Source organism: Cucurbita moschata, unplaced genomic scaffold (genome assembly GCF_002738365.1).
Source record: "Cucurbita moschata cultivar Rifu unplaced genomic scaffold, Cmos_1.0 Cmo_Scf00058, whole genome shotgun sequence".
In the NCBI taxonomy this organism is placed as follows: Eukaryota; Viridiplantae; Streptophyta; class Magnoliopsida; order Cucurbitales; family Cucurbitaceae; genus Cucurbita; species Cucurbita moschata.
In genome coordinates, this window is record NW_019268574.1 from 296394 (window position 1) to 298243 (window position 1850).

Consider the following 1850-nt stretch of genomic DNA (forward strand, 5'->3'; position numbering starts at 1 on the left):
GATTATTCTCAAACAACACTTGATAGTCTTTATCATGTAACTGACCAACACCTAAGAGATTTTGATCAATTTTAGGTACAAATAAAACATCTGGAATAAATTGTGTACCTTCATAGCTTGGTATAGCTACGGTGCCTTTTCCATTGACTTCCAAGTGTTCACCATTGTTAATTCTCACTCTCTTGACTTCAGTGTTTCTTAATTCCTCAAAAAACTCATTGTCATATGTCATATGATTTGTGCACCCACTGTCAATTAATCAACTCTCGCTTGATTCTTTGTCTAAAAAACAAGTGACCACAAACAATTGATCTTCTTCTTCTTGATCAATTATCGGTGCATCTACTTCTTTCACCTGACCTTTGACTTTGCAAATCACCGCTTCATGTCCAAGTTGATTGCATTTGGAGCATTTGGTGTCATGTCTTCTCCAACACTTGTATGGTGGATGACCTTTCTTCTCACAATGACGGCAAGGTGGATAGAATTTTTTGGAACCTTCTCCTTTTGTCTTCTGATAATTGGTAGATGAATCTCCATTCGTCGATTGGTTTTTGAAAATTTTCTTCTTTTTATACCTGCTGTTGTCTTGATGCTTAACAGGTAAGACATCTTCAATCACCCCTTCTTGCCTCATAGACCTCCTTTGCTCTTGTGCTTGTAAAGCGTCCAAAAGCTCTCTAAGAGAAATCTTTGACAAGTCTTTGGTGTTCTCCAGAGTAGTAACGGTGGCTTCAAACTTCTCTTGAATAGAGACTAGCAGCTTTTCAACGATCCTGAAATCATTTAACATAGAACCAAGCAATCTAACCTTGTTGGTAATGCTGAGAAGTCTGTCATAATACTCTTTCACCGACTCAGACTCCTTCATCTTCTGCAACCTAAAATCCCTAATCAAATTCAGGACTTTCATTCCCCAAATCCTCTCATCTCCTCCATATTCAGCCTTGAGATAATCCCAGGTTTCTTTTGCTGTTTTGAGAGACATTATTCGCTTGAATATCATTTGAGATACAGTTGCAAATAGGCAAGCTTTTGCCTTTGATTTTCTTGTCTTCTTTTCCTTTTGTACTTTGATTTGTGCTACAAGTAGAATTTGCTGGAAGTGGAGGGACCTTGTAATCCTCTCTCGTTGCTTCCCAAAGATCCAAAGCCTCCACATAAGTCTCTATACGAACTGCCCACATTTGATCTCCTATATATACCGATAATACAAAATGATATTTACAAAATCTACCTAAAAATCTGCAGAAAATCTGGTAACAAACAAGTAAACAAATCCAAACTAAATCAAACCAAAACTAAATCAACCCCTACTTATAAGGAGATTTAATCAGATACTAATAGACAACAATCTAAACAAACCCGTGATCTTTAACACACTCCCATGTTGGGTATCAAGGGGTCATTCCACGACACCTCAGTGATTAAGGACATGGTACAGCCACATAGGTTCTAAAAGATCTAATTCTAGTGGACATTTACATCAATCATTTTTTTTTTATCCTACATAAATACATATCACTAACGTCAACCAACAAAAGGTTAAACTCTTAGAAAAGTACTTGTTACTACAATTCTAGCTCATTGTCCTCCCTCACTGCCTTGCTCTTGTGTGTACACTCAGCCAACTTGTGGGAGCACCATGAGATAATACTATTAAAGAAAAGATTCCCTGGCAAGGGTGGGTGCTACACCAGTGGTATTTTCCTTGGCACGAGTGCCCAAGGATCTCAAGGGAATCTCAAGTTACGGTTCTACTTCGACCTCTCTTAGACACTCGTGCTTACAGCATGGCTCTGTCGGCATTAGGAAGCAGCTCTCTAACCTCACCCTGGGGTGGATGTTGT

General features: G+C 38.6%; 1 protein-coding gene across 1 annotated transcript; it reads right to left on the reverse strand.

Moving 5' to 3' along the window:
• Positions 1 to 259: 259 nt before the first annotated feature.
• LOC111436666 lies at positions 260 to 988 on the reverse strand. Its single transcript, XM_023074386.1, has one exon. It carries the CDS (start codon positions 986 to 988, stop codon positions 260 to 262), a length of 729 nt encoding a protein of 242 aa, XP_022930154.1.
• Positions 989 to 1850: the final 862 nt, after the last annotated feature.